The sequence below is a fragment of the Schistocerca americana genome, chromosome 4 (genome assembly GCF_021461395.2).
Source record: "Schistocerca americana isolate TAMUIC-IGC-003095 chromosome 4, iqSchAmer2.1, whole genome shotgun sequence".
In the NCBI taxonomy this organism is placed as follows: domain Eukaryota; kingdom Metazoa; phylum Arthropoda; class Insecta; order Orthoptera; family Acrididae; genus Schistocerca; species Schistocerca americana.
The window spans coordinates 690,083,375-690,106,926 of NC_060122.1; the positions used below are offsets into that span (position 1 = coordinate 690,083,375).

Sequence of the window (23,552 nt, forward strand, 5' to 3'; positions counted from 1 at the left end):
AGTCTAAGCAAATCTGTTGACACTGCAGCAAATCCATTGACATTGCAGCAGTATAGCTAGTTGCAGCATCATACTGGAAAACTTTATTCATGTGGATTGGAAGGTGGCACAGCAGCCTGTGGGGGTAAATTGAACTTGCAATGGAAAGTGCATTGAGCTCCAACAAAACTGTCTGAGTTTTGTAATAGATCTTTACAACAAGTGTGTGTTGCACTGTCAGGGATCTCTCAAAGCCTAAATCTGTGGACCAGTTCTGATATTCCTGTCACATGACTAGTACCCAGCAGGAATCCTGTTGTGGTCTTCTTAACAATTTATTTCCTTGCTTTTTTGTGCACAGTCAGACTGATTATGAACTTGTTGGATTGTCTACGTGCTTTTGTTCATAGTCTGTGAGGCTCTGAAGCTGTTGGAGGTGACTTGGCTGAAGCTATCAGATTTGCATCATCTTTTGTGTCTTTCCACTAATTTGGAAGGCTTCACTATAATACAGTTTCCTGATTTAGCTTAGAATTACTACTGTGCACGAACGGTTCGTTGGTAGTTTACACACTTTTCCATTTTCAGCAGTAAAATTTTGCCTTGGGTAATTTGGTTAACCGTCTTTATTCAGACTAAATAATTCTTATAAAATAGCTCATAAATAAGACTTATTCAGTGACTACTCTGTTACATGTTTTAAATCTATTTTTTAAGATTAAATAGTCTAATAATGAAATTTTCTTATGAGAGAAAATGGAAGTTATTTATGTAAGATAATTTTTTTATGACAGCGAATTAAGTTAGTTAAGTTTATGTCCTCAGTCAAAATAATATGTAATTTAATTAAAATTATTGTAATATTGTACTTATGGTTATATTGTAATGTTATGTACTCAATGTTGTGATCAGCTGATTGGCAATGTCAGATCCTGACATTCTTTGTACAGTTAATGAAAAGCAAATAGAGTCCAGACAAAACTACCACATGGATGCAAATTAAGACATTTTCAAATTTTGAAAAGATTATAATCCACATTACTGAAACTTTTCATACGGTCCAGTTTCCTGTAATTCATTGATTAGTTAATGGTTTGCTGAATATCTTATTTTCCAGCTCTGACTCACCAGGTTAGCCAAGAGCGCTAATGTGCTGCTTCCTGGACTCGGGTAGGCATGCCAGCCCTGGATCGAATCCACCTGGCAGATTAAAGGTGAGGGCCGGTGTGCCGGCCAGCGTGGATGTGGTTTTTAGGCGGTTTTCCACATCTCACTAGGTGAATACCTGGCTGGTCCCCACGTCCTGTCTCAGTTACACATCTCGCAGACATTTGAAAACATTTGCACTATTTCATGGATTACACTGGACACGGACAGCTGGGGTACACTAATTCCATCCCAGGGGGGAGGGGGAGTGCATCCGGGAAGGGCATCCAGCCACCCTCTGACACTAACAGAGCCACACTCCATAGTAACAACGCCAACCACGTGTTGGAGTCGAACAAAGGCCCAAAGAAAATAATGATGATGATTATGTTCCAGCTCCCAACAACATTCATTACCTTTTATATTATTCTTTTTTTCTGTATGGTATTCCCATAAATTTTTTTGTAGATACATCCCGTCCTCCAAAACATGGAGAAGTGAATGGAAAAGACTATTTCTTTGTAACTCGGGAAAAAATGGAGGAAGACATAGAAGCAAGCAAATTTATTGAATTTGGAGAATACAAAGGAAATTTATATGGGACATCAGCTGAAAGTGTGAAGTCATTGGTTAATGCTGGATATGTTTGCATACTAAATCCCCATTATCAAGTAAGTTTCTTTCATTATCATAGTCATGTCAGATAAACATTTACTTTGTCTTATGATGTATCTTCATTAAAATCTACATTAAAAATTTTGTGTAGGCATTGAAGATGTTAAGAACACCACAGTTGAAACCTTATATAATCTACATTAAACCACCAACTTTTGATGTTTTGAAGGAAACAAGAAATGCTGCATATGCACGTTCAACATTTGATGAGACAAATTCCAGGGGATTCACCGTAAGTCATAATATTTGCTATCATTTGCTGGGCAACTGTTATTGGATTAAGTTCAACTTCAAAAATTAGATGCATGTGTTAGACAAATACTACATAATATAACCTCCTAGAGTAAATATAAATTACAATGTTATCAAATATTGAATAAAAATTCGCTGCCAGCCGGAGTGGCCGTGCGGTTCTAGGCGCTGCAGTCTGGAGCCGAGCGACCACTACGGTCGCAGGTTCGAATCCTGCGTCGGGCATGGATGTGTGTGATGTCCTTAGGTTAGTTAGGTTTAATTAGTTCTAAGTTCTAGGCGACTGATGACCTCAGAAGTTAAGTCGCATAGTGCTCAGAGCCATTTTTAAATAATTCGCTCTTCCTTCCCCTTTTATCACAGGATGAAGAATTTCATGAAATACTCCACAGCAGTGAACGAATTGAATTTCTTTACAGTCATTTATTTGATGAAGTAATTGTGAATGCAGATCTTTCAGTGGCATTTGAGCAGTTAGTTAGAGTTGCCAGTAAAGTGGAAACAGAACCACTATGGGTTCCCGCATCATGGGTGCAGTGAAGAGATTTTACAGTTTCCTTTGTTTGTCAATAAATGGTAAGTTGACCAGTAGTAAAATATTGCACTTAAATAACTGGAAAATTCATATGTGAAGCTCAAATACGTATCAGCTTTTTATGCAAATTGTATTTACTAGATTGAATGGGTAGGTAATAAGATTTCGTTTAGACTCATACCTCATAATCAGTGCTTGTTTCTAACTGCCTGCTGCCACCCACCTTCCATATGTTACGAGTGCTGGCATGGCAACTGCAACTGTGTTTTCAGCAGGAGACATAGTCATATAACCCAGCCAAGGTCACGTACCGCCAAGGATAGTATACTGCAAAGATATACCAACTTACATGCATACACTTCTCAGCTTTTGGCAAGATCAATGTGTAGTATCAAGGGAGGCCTCTTGGACCCCCTCGTATGCTGTGGCATAGACTGTATTTGTATTTCAACTCAAATTCTTACATTTATTACATCACATGGGGATACTTGTATTGTTTCACGTAATATACAATAAAGTGAGGCATAGCCAGAGCCCTCATGTAGATTTTGACATTTTGGACTCTTGCTTTCATTTAGGGGAATCAATATGTACCATAACCTCCAAGCTGTACTGTACACCGTGTGTACAGATGGCATCCTGCCATTTACAAGACAGTAGTGGACATCGAAATAGACTGTAATATGAATGGTGACACTGTTAAAATCATTGAAGTTCTTGGACAATTTGATATTGTTTTAACTGATGTTCAAGTTGTTTGTGGGCAAGCCTGGTTAATTATTGCTATAGTCTGTTTTCATTCACACTGAATGCAATGCATGCATTGTATGCTCTTTTAAGTATTAAGTTGCTGCATAAGCTCGTAGCATTTTTTCATAAGTTTAATAAACACAAAAGATGCTTGTAACAGAGACTTTAGTCATCAATAATTTATTCACCTTCACTATTTACAACAGTCTACCAATGCTAGGGTAATTTTTCAATTCTGTGACTGTAGAAATCACTTGATTTTGAGGCAAAGAACTCATCAGGCCATGTTCAGAGGGCATTTTCACCCAGAAAGAAAATTCCTTGAAGGATGATCGATAGAGAGTGGAAAAGGTGGAAATCTGAAGGTGCAATATCAGATGAATAAGGTGGGTGTGGAATGACTTCGCAACCCAACTACTCTGAAATGTTTTTTGTCAGTCTTGCAGAATGTTGGCTGGCATTATTGTGGACTAGTATCACTTCATGCAGTCTTCCTGGTTGTTGCTCTTGGACTGACCTGCAAGATGTCTCAATTGTTGACGATAAATGCCAGCTGTGATGGTTACACTTCATATTTACATACATTAATCCTTGTTCCGTAGATCATAAATACGACATTTCTTAATGATGTGGAATGTGTCACTTTAATGTGTTTTCTTTACACAAAATATTTAATTAATTAATTAATTTCTTTCACAGTTACTACTTCCTATTTAAGAATTCATCCATTGATTAGAAGGAGTTGTCATTCAGAAATTCTTTTAATTGGCTTTTAAATGTTGGTTGTCTATCTGTCAAACTTTTAATACGATTTGCCAAATGACCAAAGATTTTTGTGGCAGCATAATTCACCCCTTTCTGTGCCAAAGTGAGATTTAATCCAGAGTAGTGAATATAATCCTTCCTTCTAGTGTTGTAGCTATGCACTTTGCTGTTATTTTTGAATTGGGATGGGTTATTAATGACAAATTTCATAAGTGAATATATGTATTGTGAAGGTACTGTGAATATCCTGAGTTCCTTAAATAAATGTCTGCAAGGTGATCTTGGTGGGCTCCAGCTATTATTCTGATTACATGCTTTTGTGCAATGAATACTTTCTCTCTTAATGATGAATTGCCCCAAAATATTATGCCATATGAAAGCAGTGAATGAAAATAGGCATAGTAGGCTAATTTACTGATATGTTTATCACCAAAATTTGCAATAATCCTAACAGCATAAGTAACTGAACCTAACCGTTTCAGCAGATCATTGATACGTTTCTTCCAATTCAATTTCTCATCAATGCACGCACCCAGAAATTTTGAGTATTCTACCTTAGCAATAGACTTCTGTTCATAGTCTATATTTATCAATGGTGTTATGCCATTTACTGTACAGAATTGTATAAACTGTGTTTTCTCAAAATTTAGTGAGAGTCCATTTGCAGAGAACCATTTAATAATTTTCTGAAAGACATTACTTGCGATTTCCTCATCTGATTCTTGCTTCTTGGGTGTGATTACTATACTTGTATCATCAGCAAAAAGAACTAACTTTGCATCTTCATGAATATAAAGTGGCAAGTTGTTAATATATATCAAGAACAATAAGGGACCCAAGACTGAACCCTGTGGGACACCATTCTTGATACCTTCCCAGTTAGAGGACTCTGCCGGTTTTTGTAGACTATCTGTACTGTTAATTTCAACCTTCTGCATTCTTCCAGTTAAGTACGAATTAAACCACTTGTGCACTGTCCCACTCATACCACAATACTTTAGCTTATCTAGAAGAATTTCATGATTCACACAATCAAAAGCCTTTGAGAGATCACAAAATATCCCATTGGGTGATGTTTGGTTATTCATTGCATTTAATATTTGATCAGTGAAAGCATATATAGCATTTTCTGTTGAAAAGCCTTTCTGAAAACCAAATTGATGTTTTGTTAGTACTTACAAATATGTGATGCTACTCTTGAATACATTACTTTTTCAAGAATTTTGGATAAAGCTGTCAGATGTGAGACTGGGCGGTAGTTGTTAGCTTCAGATCTATCCCCTTTTTTATGCAATGGTTTAACAATTGCATATTTCAGTCTTATCTGGAAAAATTCTCTGTTTTAGTGAGCTACTACATATGTGGCTGAGAATCCTACTTATTTGTTGGGATCAAGCTTTTAGTACTCTGTTGGAAATGCCATCAATTCCATGTGAGCTTTTACTTTTGAGATAATTTATTATTTTCCTAATTTCAGTAGGAGAGATGGGTTGAATTTCAATTTTATCAAATTGCGTAGGTACTGCTTCTTCCATATACTGCCTTGCATTTTCTAATGAATAGCTGGAACCTATTTTCTCTACAAGATTTAAAAATGATTATTAAAAATGTTTTCTACTTCTGACTTCTTGTCAACAAACTTTTCATTGTGTTTGATAGAAATACAGTCTTCCTGTGCTATCAGTTGCCCTGTTTCCCTTTTCACAATATTCCAAATTGTTTTAATTTTATTATCAGATGTGCTAATCTCAGACATAACGCACATACTTCTGGACTTTTTAATAACTTTTTTTAATACAGTGCAGTAGTTTTTATAATGTTTCATTGTTTTGCGATCACTACTCCTCCTAGCTATAAGATACATTTCCCTTTTCTGTTTACAAGATATTTTTATCCCTTTAGTAAGCCATGTATTTTTACATGGTTTCTTACAATTATATTTCATTGTTTTCTTAGGGAAACTGTTTCTAATATACTCACAAAGGTATCATGAAATAGGTTAAACTTTAAATTAGCATCATGTTCCCTGTACACCTCATCCCAGTCTAACTGTTGCAAGCTTTCCCTAAAATTTTGAAGTGTTAAATTGTTAATGGAACGCACTATTTTGGAGTACTGTTTTGCATTACTGTATGCAGCTATATCATATACTGTAATTAACTGTGCATCATGATCAGACAGACTGTTCTTAACAGGAAAAGTTTTTATATGATTAAATTTATCTTGGTCTATGAGAACGGTATCTATCAGTGTGCTACTTTAGTGTGCTGCTTTCCTGTACCACCCGAGTAGGTAAATTAATAACTGATATCAAATTGAAAGAACCAAGTAATACTTCAAGGTCAAGGTTTCTATCTGACTCTTTCAGAAAATCTACATTGAAATCCCCACAAACAATATTTTGCTTTCCTTTCTCGAACAGGTAGCACAACAACGAATCCAAGTTTTTCAAAAATAGTTGAAAATTTCCCAATGGGGACCTGTACATGGCTACAATTATAAAAGTGCCTTTATTTAGTTTAAGCTCACTTGCACATGCTTTTATGTGTTGCTCTATGCAAATTTTTTTAGTTTCCAAATTTTTCAGAGTATGACTGATTTTAACATATATGGCAACTCCTCCTCTCTCCATAGTGTCTCTACTTACATGTGCTGAAAGCTTATATCCACCTACATTTACCATTTCCATACCTGCGACTATATGAAGACAGGCATAGTACACCTACTCCACCCTCAGTTTCTAAATCTTCTATACAAACAAGAAGCTCATCTACTATGTTTTTTAATCCCCTGATATTCTGATGCAATATATTAACATTATTTGTTACTGTGCTTTTATGTGAATTTTGTGACATACTAACATTATTTTTTTCTGTACTGTTATGAGAATCTTGTGATATTTTCGCATCTCTAGTACCTTCAGGAAAGCAATTCATAGTACATAGTATCGCTGTTCCACCAGATGCTTAATATTATCTGTCATGGATGTGCGCAGGTCTTTGTTAGGAGTTGCTATTTTGTTTGGGCTCAACCATTACGCTATTTTCCTTATGTTAACATAAAGACACCATGTCTCGTCGCCAGTTATGATACAGGACAGGAATGGTCACTGTTGTTCATGCACGAGACAATTGGTGATGAGAAAGCAGAGATGCACATATGGCAACCTGCTTATTTTTGGATTTAGCTTAGAGCATGTGGTACCCATACAACTGATTCTTGAACCTCCCCCGCTACATATAAATGCTGCATGACTGTGGTATGGTGACAGTTCATCTTATTTGCCAGTTGTTGCATTCACTGTCATGGACCATTGTGGATTAATATGTGTAAACAATCGTCATCAAACCCTGAAAGTCTTCCTGAATGTGGAGAGTCACTAATGTCAAAACAATCCTCCTTAAAACGAGGAAACCATTTTCTGTTGTGCTCCATCCAGTGGCATTGTCCCCACACATGATGCAAATGTTTTTGGCTGCCTCCACTGCTATCACCCCTCACTTGAACTTAAATAGAAGAATATGTCAGAAAAGTTCCAGTTTCTCCACTTGTCACTCCACTATCTCCAGGTGACAAAATACAAACATGTGAACTCAAATAGCAACAGTGAACTACAAATAAAAAATAACAATCAATAAATAAACCTATAGCAACCAAAATATCAAAATGCAATACAAAAACACAGAAAACTTATGCCCTGACGTACTATATGAGTCATTAAACCACAAATGTTCATTATAAGTCCATTCATAGTAATTAAATCATAATATAATACCTATTTCACAGTCTGTATTTTCTTTTCTTGAACTGACAGCTAGTTTCTGTGCTGCACAAGATGTGGTGTGCTGCATGGGTGCTTCCTTGTGATAGTTCTTGAACCTTATTAAACAAGGCAAATTTTTAGTCTTGACCCCTGTTGGGCTGTTTATTAAATGTCACATCAAACTTGTTTGAAATGTGGGTAGATACATGCAATAGGAAGATTACATTTAGCATGTTTTCTCTTCTGTCACCCTGAATTCAGCATGCATTGGTGAGTTTAGGAGGGATGAATGCACTGTGTTTAATGTGTCTGAATAATATTTTAGCTACCAGTTTCACAAAATGAGTGATTGTGATGTTATAGTAAGTGTTTTTGATAAATCTTTCTAATAATGGCCATTCAGTGAAAAGTTAGAACTTATTAAAAATTGTTGCTCTTTTCCCTGTCTCAGCAATTTAAAGACAGAGAACAAATCAAGAAACTTCATACAAACATTTAATCCTAATACTTACTAGAAAACAATCTTGTTATGCAGCAGTGAACCATTGTGTAAACTCTTCTGTTGGCTATGTTTTTTGCTCAGAATGGACAAATCTCCTGGGAACAGTGCCAATTGTGGTTACTCTGACCCTAATAATCTGCACACTGCAATTTCAAGGCTTGAAAAATCAGAATCTCATAGCCATGCATGTATAGCCCTGGGCACATTTACTAAAAGTAAGATTGATTTGCAATTAGATGAACAGAAATGTACAAGCATTTTAAAGCACAATGAAGCAGTGAAACAGAACCGGGGAATACTTAAGAGATTGAAAGCAGCCTCCTTCTTTTTAGGCAATAAGAATGATCATTTCCAGGGCACAGGGATAGCTGCAAGTCCAACAATCAAGAAAGTTGTGTGAAATTAGTTCATTATTAATTTTTTGGCTGAGTTTGATGACAATTTGAGAATTCACTTATAGGCAGCCTTGCTGTTCACTGGATTATCCCCTCTCATTCTAAATGATTTTATTAAGTGCTTACAAGTGTTATGCTCTCCAAAATAAAAACTCATATGAAAGAAGTGGCAATTGTTGCTATTTTACTAGATATCACAAATCTTTTGCAGTTACCAACTGTATGGAGGGACAGATTTATGAAAGATTTGCAGGGTGTAGTGATGTTAATGGTGGTTGAACAACAGAGGCCAAGAAATGGTTACAGCAGACCATCTTGAAGAATTTCAGTGCAAAAATAAGTTGGTCATGCCGACGTATGTTGAGTAGCCATCATTCCGATACATTGAAACAATGTGCGAACACAAGTTAGGGAAGTAATTCCACATGCCACATTTGTGCATTGTTACGCCCACAAGTTGAATTTGGTTTTATCACAAGCAGTATCAAGTGTGAGTGCAGATAGAGTGCTTTTTGCTAATTTTAGTGGTTTTATTACATTTTCTGTTGATTCCTCAAAAAGAACAAACTGATTAGATACAACAGTGAAGAAGAGATTTCCAAAACCGGCACCAACAGGATGTAGTTATACAATTCACTTGGTACAAACTTTATCAGATCATAGAGTTGAACTTCAAGATTTGTATGAATACATTTTCAAAATCCTCAAAATTGGGACACAGCTGATATTAATGAAGCATATGGATTTGTCATGCTGCTACGATTTAACTTCCTCTTGTGTCTATTTGAAGAATTTCACTGGCAGACATTGCATTTAACACTGTGCCTTTAAACTCCTTAAACATTATATTTTGCAGCAAGGAAATGAAAGACTTGAAAGAAATGCTGTGAACTAAGAGATACAATGGCTTCTAGAAAATATGGTGCAAGGCTGAAAGCCTATGTGATACTCCAAGGAATAGAAGAAATGAAAACTGTACAGGAGCACCTATATAGGATGACTACAGGAGAATGCAGCTGAACATCTGATTTGATTCTCTGCCTGACTTAAATTTTATTGAAATGCTTAGCTCAAAGAGGTTCTCAAGCTTTCCAGATGTTTCCGGAGGAGGCGTTAAAAAAATTAAAGGCAGTGTGTGGGAAGCTTTTTGATGTTGTTAGGTAATTGTCTGAAGTTATTGCTATGACATCACAACATCTTGAAGCCAGGTCTTTGAAGGAAATACAAAGTTTCGTGTATCAAAATGAACTTTACGCTGGACTTCCAGAACTCTCTAAACTCTCTGAACTGATGTTAACCACACCACCTACATCATCAGCAGAGTGATAGTTTTCTGCCCTTAAAAAAAAGGCCTTCATTAGGAATATGCACGGACAAAGTCATTTGTCAGTTATCTCCATCATATCTCCAGGAGAGAACTTTTGCTCCAGATAAAAGTTCAAAACTCATTTTTTGGCAACATTACTGAGCGATTTTGCAAGAAGAACCACAGAGTAGCGTCCATTGCCAACCATGGTGTGTGAACACTGTCACATATACATACAACTGGGAAGTTTCATGTTGCATGCTGTACCAACATTTTCAGATTACACCACTGATTGATACAAACTGTGGCTCAAGGTGGTTTCAGTTTATGTAAATATCAATTTACTAAAGCGTTATACAGCAAAAACGTATGAAATGAACTTACAAAACATGGAACAGTATACACAGCAGAGCATACACCCCAATATATGTATATCGCCTGTGGTAAGAATACAGTCAGGCGTAAAGTTATCTTCCAACACCACTACCAGAATTAGTGCTGCCTGGAGCTTGTGGTCTAAAGTCGTCAATCAGTTGATAATGCCATATGCCATAACTTCACTGGGCCTTTGTAGTCATTGCTGCAAGCATAAATATGTTGTAGTATTAATTCATGTGAGTCAGTATTCTTTCAAACAAAATGGTGCTTGATATCATTGTACATGTTGTGTCCGAAACACTCCATTGTCATAACAAAAGCATTTAAGAACGTATTCTTAAAAAAACGAGAAATCTCTCTTGTTAATCCTTGCAGCCACAATGCTTCTTGGCAGGCAGTAGTCAGTGTCATACACACCATTTCATTTTCCAGGAAATCACTGCTCTATGTGGTTTAAACAGAAACCCTGTTGTGAATTTTTTATTTTCGGTTTCTCTCACCCATTGTGCATCACAATATCAAACAGTGTGGTGGCCTTCTTTACAGAACTGCAGTTTCATGTCATCAGTTGCTTTGAAATAACCTAGAACACTCTTCACTGCTGACCACTGAGACATACCAGGATTATTGCTAAAGAATGTTTTCAGATAAATGGCATATGCAAGGTCTGGTCTGGTTGCATTGTTAACTGTAACTAACGAGACTACCAGTGGCTTCTCAGTAAGTGATCTTTATTACTTATTTGTGCTGTGTTTGAGGGCTCGTTTCATATCTGGGGACTTAATTTTTATTCAGGGGTTGTTGAAACTGGATTGCAGTCATTTGTATTTTACTTATCCAAAATCTAATTATCATCATGATTTTTGATGAATTGCTAACTGTGCCTACAAGAGATTGCCAGCAGCTTCTCAGCAAATTATATTCCTATTTTTTCTTCCTCTATACTTTATTCTTTGTCTTCCTCTATTTTAGGACTTATTGGTGAAGACTTAGTGTTTATCTAGGAGTGTTGAGAGTGGACTGCAGTAGTTCATATTTTACCTTATCCAAACATTTGATTCACTTAATGAATTTGCTTAATCCATACAAGACCTTGTTTCATATCTCTTGTCGTGTAAATTCTTAAAAAAGTTGGATAGTTCTCGTAGGTCCATGAGTTTGAATTTTTCTTTCAGCTCTCTCTCTCTCTCTCTCTCTCTCTCTCTCCCCCCCCCCCTCCCCCTCTCCCTCACCCTCTCCATCTCCCCCCCCTTCCCCTCCCCCCCTCCCCCTCCACTCCCCTCCCCTCCTCTCCTCCTCCTCCTCCTCCTCCTCCTCCTCCACCCCTCTTTCTCACTGTCTTAAGTAGTCTCCAGTTGTAAATTATTGCTAAAAATCGTAATGTCCAATTTAATGTTTCACCAATGGCTTCCTTGTTTTGAACAATAAAGTGACTCTTTTTAGTGTATATATCCCTGTGTCTTTAACTGTTTTGGTAACTAACCAATTTCTGTAATTTTTACATAAATTTCCCTGTCTAAGTCACCTCAAAGAAATGCAGTAACTGAATCTGAATCATACTTTGCAGCAAGTGTCAGTTTATATCTGAGTCAGTTGTACTTAATCAAGCATACATAGCTTTAATTATAATCCGAACCTTTCTTTTGTGTACAGACTCACAAGAAAGCACCTTTTACAGCATATAAAGAGCTCTTGTAAATCTTTCTTTGTTACAAGGAGACCACATGGCAATTGGATTTTTGTAATTACTTATACTTATTGTACTTAAAGCTAAAAACTCAAAAATTCTCAAGAAAATTAATTTTGAAGTTTTCTGAGTGTCTTTAATTCAGTAAAAGAAGGACAGTTTTTCCGTGTGGGTCTCCAGGGTTTGATTCCTGAGCATTGCAAATTTTAAACAAAGATATGTGTGCTGTACACATTCTTTGAAGCATGAAATATATAAAAATGAAAAAAAAATTAATTTCTAATGTTTTTAAACAGTCTTTTGTAAAAGATCAACAATTAAGAATTTATATTTGCAATCAAAACTGTAATTTAGTGTGCAATATGTAAGTAGGGAAAAGATGATGAGTATTTTTCATAAGAATGGCAATTACATATGGATTAATTAGCATATATTTCATGAATTACACACATCAAAAAAAGTTTTGCATCACTCCGGTTCCCAGAACTCCTGAGGATAGACATTGACTGTGGATATTGTATCACAGATATCCCTCTGACTGTTCAGAGATGTCACTAAACCTGCCCAATGATGTAAGCAACCTTGCACGAGCAGTGTCTGTTAGATGAAGGGGTCTGACAGACGATCAGTTCCAGTCATTCCACCAGGAAGGAGGTACACGGCTCGTGTTGTTTCTAGTTCAACCATGCCTAGACGGTCAATACTGCGGTTCGATCATGTCCACATTGTTACTTTGTGCCAGGTAGGGCTCTCAACAAGGGAAGTGAACCAAAGCGATGTTATTTGGACATGGAGGAGATACAGAGTGAGACAGGAACTGTTGATGACATGCCTTGCTCAGGTTGCCCAATGGCTGCTAATGCAGTGGGTGACCGCTACCTACAGATTATGGCTTGGAGGAACCCTGACAGCAACACCACCATGATGAATAGCGCTTTTTGTGCAGCCGCAGAATGTCGTGTTACGACTCATCCTGTGTGCAATAGGCTGCATGATCTGCAACTTCACTCCCGACGTCCACGGCGAGGTCCATCTTTGCAACTGCGTCACCACAGGGGGGCTCAGAAACATGCCGAATGGACCGCTCAGGATTGGCATCACGTTCTCTTCACCGATGAGTGTCACATACGCCTTCAACCAGACAATCGTCGGAGACGTGTTTGGAGGCAACTCGGTCAGGCCGAATGCTTTAGACACACTGTCCAGCGAGTGCAGCAAGGTGGAGGTTCCATGCTGTTTTCGGGGGCATTATGTGGGGCTGACATGCTGGTGGTCATGGAAGGCACCATAATGGCTGTATGATACATGAATGCCATCCTCCGGCCGATAGTACAACCATATTGGCAGCATATTGGTGAGGCAATCATCTTTGTGGACGACAGTTTGCGCCCCCATTGTGCACATCTTGTGAATGACTTCCTTCAGGATAACAACATCACTCGACTAGAGTAGTCAGCATGTTCCCCAGACATGAACCCTATCGAACATGCCTTGGATAGATTGAAAAGGGCTGTTTGTGGACGACGTGACCCACCAACCACTCTGAGGGATCTACGCCAAATCGCCGTTGAGGACTGGGACAATCTGGACCAACAGTATCTTGATGAACTTGTGAATAGTATGTAATGACAAATACAGGCATGCATCAATGCAAGAGAACATGCTACTGGGTGTTAGAGGTACAGGTGTGTACAGCAATTTGGACCACCACCTCTGAAGGTCTTAATAAAAAGGGCAGAAATGATGTTTATGTTGAGCTCTATTCCAATTTTATGTACAGGTTCTGGAACTCTCTGAACAGAGGTAATGCAAAACTTTTTTGATGTGTGTGTGTGTATTTAAATGACATAGGTATTCATAGCGAACGGAAAAGGAATAACGACCGAAACAATGCCCATACCAGCGATTACCAGTCTTGTGTGCTACTGATTGAGTACTACTGATTTCTTTAATCATCTTTATGTATTTTGTGCATCACATAAAACTCATAGGATTTGCACCTTTGTTCAAAAATATACATCAGCCAGAAATCGAACCCAGGCTGTCCACATGACAGACAAACATTCTATCACATAGCCAAGTGACCCATTAAAAAGTTCTCCCAGCTTTAGCCAATTAATGATGCTCTGAAAACTTCGAAATTGATTTCCTTGAGACTTTTTGAGAGTTGCAACTAACTGCTTTGAGTGATTGAAATTGGCGTTCTGAACTTCATATACCATAAATATAAAAAATTACAAACATCCCACTGATGTGTGGTCTCCTAGTCAAAATCCATTTGGTACTGATCTGTTGTTTGTCTGGAGAGAGACCGCTGTTTCAGTTTTCTGTGTGCAGTCTTAATTTATGTATTGTCTGCAGCCATTTATCAGAATCTCCCATTTGTTATGCTTCTTCCAGTGTTAATGGATCGGAATCTTCTAACCCCTTAGAATGATAAGAAACATCCTCATCCATTTCTCAGGTTCAGTCTGTAAGGTGTCCTCAGTAGCTGAGTTTGATTAAGTGGCTCAGCATCTTATTTGGGAATGCATTCTTGTGTGCTACTTTCACTCATGGTTGTGTCTTGTAAATTACTACTTTTTTCAGTAATGCCAGCTCCTGCTTTAACTTACTGCAATCCTGTTTCTTTTGCTTTGTCCTCCTTTTTATTAGTGAATGGAATAAGTAATTGATTCTGTTCCTGTTAATGATCAGAAGTTATCCCTACCAACATTTTTTGTTTGAAAATGACACCATTTGCTGTTGCTATTATCTGATGAGTAGTTCAGATAAAGAGGAAGCTTTATTTTGTTCACAGTTCTCTGCAAGTGTACAATTGGTGTGTGTGGCATGTTTCCTGGCTGCGATTTTTCAGGCTTGATTTTGTGCAGAGACTTTGTAGGTGATTTGCTGATGAGATTTACAGCTGTAGAGGCCATTTCTCACCAAAATTTTGTAGATAAGTTAGCTTTGAAGAACAGGCATTGTGTTTTCTCAACAATGGTTCTGTTATAATGCTCACATTCACCGTTTTCTTTTGGAGAATGCTGTACAGTTTTTTGAAATACACACATATGTGTGTGTGTGTGTGTGTGTGTGTGTGTGTGTGTTTACTCCGGCTCATTAAGGCACTTACTCCAAAAGCCAGCACAGTTTTCACTCTTTTTCTGTGTGCCTGTCGACGACTCAATGTGTCTGCTATTCGGTGGGTGATCTTCTTTACCATTAAAGTATTTACATTTTATCAGCAATTTTCTTACTATATATTTAAATTTTGTAAAGGTTAAAACATTGGTGGAATAACAACAATATAGATAGGACAAACTGCTACTCACCACATAGTGTAAGCTTTGAGTTACAGGCAGAAACAATGAAACAGAATGCCAGAAATATGTCAGCAACAGTGTTTGATGTGAGCAGCTGTCTACTTGGGGTGGGTAGTGAGAATAAGGAAGTGGCAGAGAGCGAAGAGGGGGTGGGGGATAGCAGTGTAGAGATGGGGGAAGAAGCTAGTGATGTCTAGGGAGCATGCAGGGATGTGGTGAGAAGAGGATAGAGCTGCTGGATGGAGCATCACGAGACTGTGCTGGTGATGGAGGAGGGGGGAGGGAGGGGGGGGGCAGAGTTATAGATTCTGTATCTGCACAGGTGTGATTGTCCTGTTAGGTGTATTGCTGATGGCAAGTTAACACCTGGGTCAGTACCTCAGCCCATACATCACTTTGTGCACACCAACCATGACAGCAGACTGTTCTATTCCACTACGATATGTATGCCAGCTCTTCTGCATCCATTCAGTGTCTGCTGGTGGGGATACTAAATCCCCCCCCCCCCAAAAAAAGGCCACATATGGCCAAAAATGGTGTGATTTCTACTGCAATCTCCATGAGAAAACCGAAGATGGTGCAAGATTCTCCAGCACCAGGTCAGTAACCAAAGGAGACAAAACTGACACAGCTGAATCATCGAAGGAGACAAAACTTATACAGCTGGCACCACCAGAGGGGTAAAAGATTGCGGAGAATGGGCTAACATTTGGTCTGGTGACATTGGCGGGGTGGGGAGTAATCCACTGGCAAGTGGGGGAAGAAGGTCACTGGCTCAGAGTCTACAGACTCCCCATTGGTAGTCTTCGGAGCTGTTCCCACTGACACCCTATTCTGCGGTTGAAGGTAGGATGGGGGCGGAGGGTGCAGTGGGTGCAGCAGTGGGTAAGCACCTGGAGATGGCAGTGTTGAGGGTCCAACAGATGGTTGACACAACTGATTGGAGCGGTGAGTAAGCTGCTCCCGACCGACACCCACCACAAACAGACACCAATCTTTGTGGCCTACACCTGGCAGCCGCCGCTGCTGCCGGCCAAAAGTCTGGGCCTTAACAGCAATGCCCAAGGCAAATGTGGCAGGCTGCGACGGCCCGGAGCATGCGGCTTGGGGTGCAACAGATCCACGTAAATGTTTCGCCAGGCTGTACTCATTTACTGGTGTCACTCGGCACATGGTCAGAAAACTAGACACTGTGTTGTCATGGCATGAGGCAGGCATGGATTTCTTCATTTGGGTTTTAAATGTTCTCACGAATTGTTCCAACCCTGAGCTAGAAGCTGGGTAAATGGGGTGGTACTCAGATGCTGGATACCATTGCATATGTAAAAAACCTGGAAAATCCCATGATATGAACTGCCAGCCATTGTTGGAAATGAGCTGGTTGATTTGGGGGAGGGGACCAAACAGTGAGGTCATTAATCCCATCAGATTAGGGAAGAATGGGGAAGGAAGTCGGCTGTGGCCTTTCAAAGGAACCATCACAGCTATTGGAAATGAGGTTCAGGGAGGGCCCTCAATAGCAAAAATGCCCAAAAATGCATGAATAGCTGCTGTCAACGTCATGGAGGACAGTTGAGCAACAAACAGAAACTCTGAATATGCACCTACCACCAAGAACCACATGCTTTCTTAAAAAGGATTCACAAAGTCAATATTCATGCTGTCCCAAGGGTGCTCTGGAACTGGTCAGTGGGAAAACTGATGTGATGATGCAGTCTGGTTTGGAGCACTGTATGTGCAAGCCTGCAGAAGCTGTTTAATATCACAAGTGATTGCCGTCTGGTAAATAGCTAGTGCAACACGTGCAGCAACTGCAATATGCTAACATGCACCACCAGGGGGATAACTACTCAACAGTTATACTCCTCCATATTGAGCATGCGGATTCCATTGACAATGTTGAGTCCATCCCACAGCAGAATCCCCTCCGTAGGGTGTGTGACAAACCCATCCCGTCTGGACTGTTGAAACAATGTATACCAAAAAAAGCGGGTTGACAGCTGTGGTGGTTGCGAGCTCCCATGCCATCAGAGGTAAATCAACCGATCCTGCATGTAGGTATCATCTACTGCAAAAAGTAGGTTCTCCTGTCAGTCAGTCTCTTTATCATGACCTAGTAATTGCAACAATGCATCTGCATTAGTATGCCCTGCAATGAAAATTGCTAATGAATGTCACAGCAATAATTACTGAACAACAGGTCCCACCTCTGCAACTGGTGGCCTCCAATCCATTCTGGTAGCTTAGAGTGAGGGCAGAATAAGGAAACCAGTGGCTTTTGTTCAGTGCTGAATAAGAACTTTACCTAATACAGAAAAATTTTGATGCCAGAAATGATAGCCAGTGTCTCCTTTTCCACCTGCGAGCGGTTACATTGTGCCGTGGAAAGAGTCTTCAGTGCATAAATGATGGGTTACTCAGTACCATCTGCATACCTGTGTGGCATAACTGCAGCAATCCAACACTGGGATGCATCTTTGGCCAGGGTAAGAGGTCTACCCAATGCAAAACAAACCAAACAGTAGTGCACAAACATCAATTGAAGCACTGAAAAGCACATTGACAGTCAGCAGGCCATACCAGTTTGACACTATTGTGTTGAAGCTGATTAAGAGGATGACAGATATGTGCAGCGTGGGAGGTAAACTTATCATAATAAGAGATCTTGCCCAAAAGGAGCTGGAGCTCCTTCAGGTTCTTGGGCACAAACTCTCCAGTGATCCAAACTGTGGCTCTATCTCCCAAACACTTTCGTCAGTGTACATGGTTACACCAGTACTTAGTACTCATATATGTGAAAAATATACAAAAACATCTTACATTAGTAAATAACATTCATATCCACACCTGAAATAATGTGAAAATCAAACCATGGAAAATCCAGGCTGGAATGTAACAATATTATAAAAAGGAGAGCTGCTACTCACCATATAGTGGTGATGCTGAGTTGCAGATAGGCACAACAAAAAGACTGTCACAATTAAAACTTGTGGCCATTGGCCTTTCTCTCTCTCTCTCTCTCTCTCTCTCTCTCTCTCTCTCTCACACACACGTACACACACACACACATACACACACACACACAAACGCAACTCACACACACGACTGCAGTCTCAGGCAACTGAAACCACACTTAAATTTTGTGTGGTTTCAGTTGCCTTAGACTGCGGTTGTGTGTGCAAGTTGCATTTGCTTGTGTGTGTGTGTGTGTGTGTGTGTGTGTGTGTGTGTGTGTGTGTGTGTTCGTTGTCTACTGTTGACGAAGGCCAATGGCTGAAAGCTTTAATTGTGAGTGTCTTTTTGTTGTGCTTATCTGCAACTCAGCATCTCCGCTATATAGTGAGTAGCAACTTTGAAATAAAGTGAGTTAATCCTTCTCACTAATTCAGTTTGGGTTACAACTGAACAAAAAAAGCTACATGTCTTTACGAGAATTTATTTAAAGGGAATTAAATATGTTTACAATCCTACACTTATCTTGAAATAAAGATCAGAATTACTGAATTTATCAACCCTTACTTAATTACTCCAAAAAATATGACTTTCTTGTTGTCCATTCTTGTCAGAATAACAGATTTTTAATTCATTCGTTGAAACTGATTAAGTATCAAAACATTTTTCTGGATACATTTTTACTTGACGTTATTTGAATAGATACAAACATAACTTGGTTTATTTCTCTTGATCAGCTAAGCATTATGCAGGGTGTATCAAAAAGAATCATCCGATTTGAAACATATACAGTGATTTTTTTTTTCAATAAACAGAAAACTCAAAAAGTATTTTTTCATACCTTTTCAATATGCCCCCCTCGAAATGCATGGCATATGTCAGGGCGGTATTCAAATACTTCCCACACTGCAGCGAGCATGTCTTGAGTTACAGCTTCCACAGCTGCTGTTATGCGATGTGTCAGTTCATTCATTGTTGTTGGTAATGGAGGCATATAAACAGAGTCTTTTATAAACCTCCACATGCGACTGATCCATTGTTCAGTAATCCTTTGATTTAAAAATTTCCGCACTTCCAGTTGCCAGTGTCGCGGTACCCCATCCTGTTGGTAAATGAAGTCATTCGAATCAGTATCCAAATATGTGAAAAGAAAGTTCTCAAGCATATCAAGACATGTGTTTGCTGTAACAGTGTCCTCAACAAAGAAAAATGGACCATACGCATTTTCCTGTGAAACTACACAAAACACATTGAATTCTGGAGACTCCCTCTCATGTTTTAACACTTCTTGTGGTTGTTCCATACCATATACTGTTACATTATGATGGTTCACCTTTCCATTTAAATGGAATGTTGCCTCATCACTTAACACTACATTTCGAAGGGAATTATCATCCTCCATCTTACCAAGAACGAAATTACGGTACCCCATATATCGTTGTTTGTCACCTTCAGCTTGCTTGCAGCAGCTGAATTTTTGTATGGTTTCATGTGTAAACATCGATGCAACCCATGCCAGATGGACATCAGGGACATGTCGAGCCATCAAGTTGCATGACAAATGGATTTCTATGGACTCCTTGTGAAATTATGGTGGATGCATTTAACATCTATGTCAGATACTCAGGGACGGCCTGGTGATTTGCCTTTCAGAATTGTTTTTTGGAATAGTTCATGCCATTGTCTAATGCTCTTTGCTGTAGGAGGATCCACACCGTGCCTAGTACCAAAGTCACGCTGAACAATTATTACTGACCTGCACTGCGCAAATGTAAAACACAAATGCTTTCTGTTGTACTGACACCATTTTTACAAGAACTGAAGTGGGTGCACACTGCTGCTGCCTAGCAGGAACCATGTAAAACTCGAGAGTTTGCTCTTTCCAACAGTACGTTGTTCACGCACATATCTCAAATAACATAATAGTCATGATTTTTTAAAAATCGGATACTTCTTTTTGATAACACCTATGTTATTCAGAACATAATGCCTACACAGCAATATGTATGTAGTTAGTTGTTCAGTGAGTTCTATATGAGCATTTATTCTGTTTTTAAACCATTCAGTTCTTCTCAGCTCTTGCCTGAAGTACCATATAATAACAAACATTCCTTCGTACTATGCTATAGGCAACATTACTGAATTTACCTAAATTTATTTTATAGTAGCCTGAAGGGCTAGAACATGGCAAATAATATCTACAACTGGCACTCTGTCTACATCTGCATACATATGTATTCCGCAAACCACCATACAGTGCACGGTATATATCTTACACCACTACTACTCATTTCCTCTCACATTCCACTTGCAGAGCGGGGGAAAAATGACTGTCTAAAAGCCTCTACAAGCCCTGATTTCTCACATTTTACCTTCATGGTCTTTAGGCAAAATGCATGTTGGCGGCAGTAGAATCATTGTGTAGTCGGCCTCAAATGCTGGTTCTCTAAATTTGTGCAATAGTGTCTTGCATAAAGAGCATTGTTTCTCCTCCAGGGATTCCCATTTGAGTTCAGGAATAATGTCTGTAATACTGCATACTGATCAAACCTGTTAGTGACAGTCCAGGCAGGCGGCCTCTGAATTGCTTCGGCATCTTCCTTTTAATCCTACCTTGTGGGGATCCCAGACAATTGAACAGCAGTCAAGAATGAATGCACTAGCATCCTATATGCCCTCTCCTTTATGAATGAGCTACACTTTCCCAAAAGTCTCACAATAAAATGAAGTCGAGCATTTATGTTCCCTCCTACATTCAAGTTTCCTGCAACCAACCTTATGTGCTCATTCCATTACATATCACTTTGCTATTTCACACCTGGATATTTAATTTAAGTGACTATGTCAGGCTGCACTCTAGTAATGCTCTATTCGAACATCACAGGATTGTTTTTCCTACTTGTCTGCATTAACTTACATTTCATATAAAAACAAAGATGAGGTGACTTACCGAACGAAAGCGCTGGCAGGTCGATAGACACACAAACAAACACAAACATACACACAAAATTCAAGCTTTCGCAACAAACTGTTGCCTCATAAGGAAAGAGGGAAGGAGAGGGGAAGACGAAAGGAAGTGGGTTTTAAGGGAGAGGGTAAGGAGTCATTCCAATCCCGGGAGCGGAAAGACTTACCTTAGGGGGAAAAAAGGACAGGTATACACTCGCACACACGCACATATCCATCCACACATACAGACTGCTTGTGTCTGTGTCTGTGTCTGCTTGAATTTTGTGTGTATGTTTGTGTTTGTTTGTGTGTCTATCGACCTGCCAGCGCTTTCGTTCGGTAAGTCACCTCATCTTTGTTTTTATATATAATTTTTCCCACGTGGAATGTTTCCTTCTATTATATTAACTTACATTTCTGTACATTAAGAGCAAGCGGCCATTCACCACACAAATTAGAAATTTTATCTTAAGTCATCTTGTATATTCCTACAGTCACTCAATGAAGACACCTTCCCATACACCAGTGTCATCAGCAAACAACCTTAAATTGTGAAACCTGAGTTTCTCATAGTGTATACAATTTTCAAACAACTTACAGGAATTCAGCCAGATAACATTTACAGCGACTGCCAGTATTTCGGCGTCAGTACGCGCTGCCATTTTCAAGGCACAAACAGTTTGTGCCTTCAAAATGGCGTGGTGTTCGTGCCAAAATATTGGCGGTCACTGTAAATATTACCTGGCTGAATTCCGGTAAGTTGTTTGAACCTCAAATTGCTGCTCACCTAGCCCATTAGGTCATTTATGTATATAGAGAATAAATGCAGTGCTATCACACTTTTCTGGGTCACTCCTGACAATAACTGTTTCTCTGATAAGCACTCACTGTTGAGGACCACATATTGGATTCTGTTACTTAACAAGTCTTTGAGCCACTCGCATACCAGGCAATGTAAACTGTATGCTCAGACCTTTGTCAACAGTCTGCAGTGGGGACCATGTCAAACACTTCACAAAAATCTAGGAATATGGAATCTGCGTGTTGCTCACCATCTGCAGTTTGTAGGATATCGTGAGGAAAGCGCAAACAGAGTTTCAACAAATGATGCTTTCTAAATCACACTGATTTGTGGACAGGATCTTTTTTGTCTCAGGGAAATTTATTATATTCGAACTCAGAATGTGTTCAAGAATTCTGCAGCAAAACTGATGTTGAGTATATTGCTCTCTAATTATGCAGGTCATTTCTTTTAACTGTGTTACGTAAAGGAGTCCCATGTGCTTTTTCCATTCACTTGGCAATTTTCACCGAGTGAGAGTGTCATGATAAATGCAGGCTAAGTAAGAAGCCAATGCATAGAGAACTCTCTGTAAAATCGAATTGGGGTTCCATGTGGGCCAGATGACTTATTTGTTTTCAACTCTTTCAGTTGTTTCAATATGCCATGGATGCCAGTTTCTATGCCCTTCTTGCTGGTGTCTGTACAGCAGTCAAACAATGGTATGTCTGTATGGTCCTCCTGCATGAATGATTTGTTAAACATGAAATTTAAAACTTTTCTTTTGCTGTCTTCTATTTCCACTCCAGACCAGGTGACATGTGACTGGACAGAGGCCTTTGACACACATAATGATTTTATATATGACCGAATTTTCTTGAGTTCTCAGAAAAATCTTTTGCTAAGACATGATGGTGGAAGTTGTTGTATGTTTTCCTCATTGCTCTTTGTACGGTTGCACAAATTCTTCTAACATTTCCCTGTCAACATTTGCATGTTCTTTTTTGAATCAAGAGTGCAACAATCGCTCTTTCTTCAGCATTTTCAAAATTTAATTATTAAACCATGGAGAGTTCTTTCCATCCTTAATGCACTTTTGAGACACATATGCCTCCAAATGATGACTTACAATCAGTTTGAACTTCGCCCTTAATCCCTCATGTCGATCATACTGGAGCTAAATGATCTCCCACAATGAAAAAGACTGCTTCAGCTTCATATAGCTGAAGCGGTCTTTTTCATCGTAGTACAGTTCTGCAGGTGTGGATCGATACCCACAACACAAAATTTTCCATACAAGATATCCATTCATTGACTAAATGAGATGCAAACAACTGCTTTTTCTAGTGCAAACAGTGCCCTGGCCTTCTTGACGGATTTCGGAACTTTATGAACCACCGTTTGTGTCATGACATCAAGATCACTAATC

At 39.0% G+C, this 23,552-nt stretch overlaps 1 protein-coding gene across 10 annotated transcripts in view; it reads left to right on the top strand.

Annotated features, from left to right (window-relative positions):
- LOC124612900 (MAGUK p55 subfamily member 7) overlaps nucleotides 1–23,552 on the top strand; it is a 269,487-nt gene that overhangs the window by 202,272 nt on the left and 43,663 nt on the right. For all 10 annotated transcript variants that reach the window (XM_047141364.1, XM_047141368.1, XM_047141370.1 and 7 more), the window contains 3 exons: nucleotides 1,594–1,796; nucleotides 1,892–2,032; nucleotides 2,416–2,628. In XM_047141364.1, coding sequence (XP_046997320.1) covers nucleotides 1,594–1,796; nucleotides 1,892–2,032; nucleotides 2,416–2,592 — 521 coding nt within the window. In that variant the 3' untranslated portion in view covers nucleotides 2,593–2,628. The remainder of the gene's footprint in view (nucleotides 1–1,593; nucleotides 1,797–1,891; nucleotides 2,033–2,415; nucleotides 2,629–23,552) is intronic.